A 642-nucleotide genomic window follows, 5' to 3' on the forward strand; every position below is an offset into this window, starting at 1 on the left:
CGTGAGGCGGGGCCCGGCCTCGGCGGCGGGGCTGGGCGAGGAGGAGCAGGAGGAGGAGGAGGGGGTGGGGGCGGAGAGGCCGATGTAGTCGTGCGGCTCGAGGGGCGGCGACATTGGAGCGGGTGGGGTGGGGGAGGGAGGAGAGGTTCTCTTCTCTATGCTTTGGAGGGAGGCGAGTGGGGAGGGAAGGGAGTGGGAGACGACTTGTTAATAAAAGTGGCCGACCGGGAGGATTTATTTTGCCCGGGGGTTTCTTTATGCGCGGCCCTTGTCCGCTTGTCCTCTTGTCTGCTGCCGCTTGTGCGCTCTGCCAGTCGCCTCTGCCTGCCTGCGCCACCTTGTTTGTGTGCGCGCGTCTCGACGAGTAGAGTACACTTCGACCATTGTTCGGAGCAACAAGTCAAAGCAAGAGCTACTGCTGTAATTTTAATTTTTATTTTAGTTGGGTACTGCTGTGACTATAATACTGGAGTATTATAATTCTCTTGGTTCTTCTAAATTGCCGCCATTGGATGACACTGCTTGTTAACTGTCTCAGCATCGACTAATCACACGCGCGGAGCTAGGGCCCGTCCGGCGTCCGCGCCACTGGGTGTCACAAGGGGCTTTGTCTGCTAATGGCTCCAGCTAGGAGGTGACAGC

The 642-nt window shown here is 57.9% G+C and overlaps 1 protein-coding gene across 1 annotated transcript in view; it reads right to left on the bottom strand.

Moving 5' to 3' along the window:
• LOC119272484 (auxin-responsive protein IAA5-like) overlaps positions 1-130 on the bottom strand; it is a 2,955-nt gene extending 2,825 nt beyond the window's left edge. The window contains exon 1 of the mRNA XM_037553964.1: positions 1-130. Within this exon, the coding sequence (XP_037409861.1) occupies positions 1-114 (114 nt within the window). The 5' untranslated portion in view covers positions 115-130.
• Between the last annotated feature and the right edge of the window lie 512 nt (positions 131-642).

This window comes from Triticum dicoccoides, chromosome 3A (genome assembly GCF_002162155.2).
Source record: "Triticum dicoccoides isolate Atlit2015 ecotype Zavitan chromosome 3A, WEW_v2.0, whole genome shotgun sequence".
NCBI lineage: Eukaryota > Viridiplantae > Streptophyta > Magnoliopsida > Poales > Poaceae > Triticum > Triticum dicoccoides.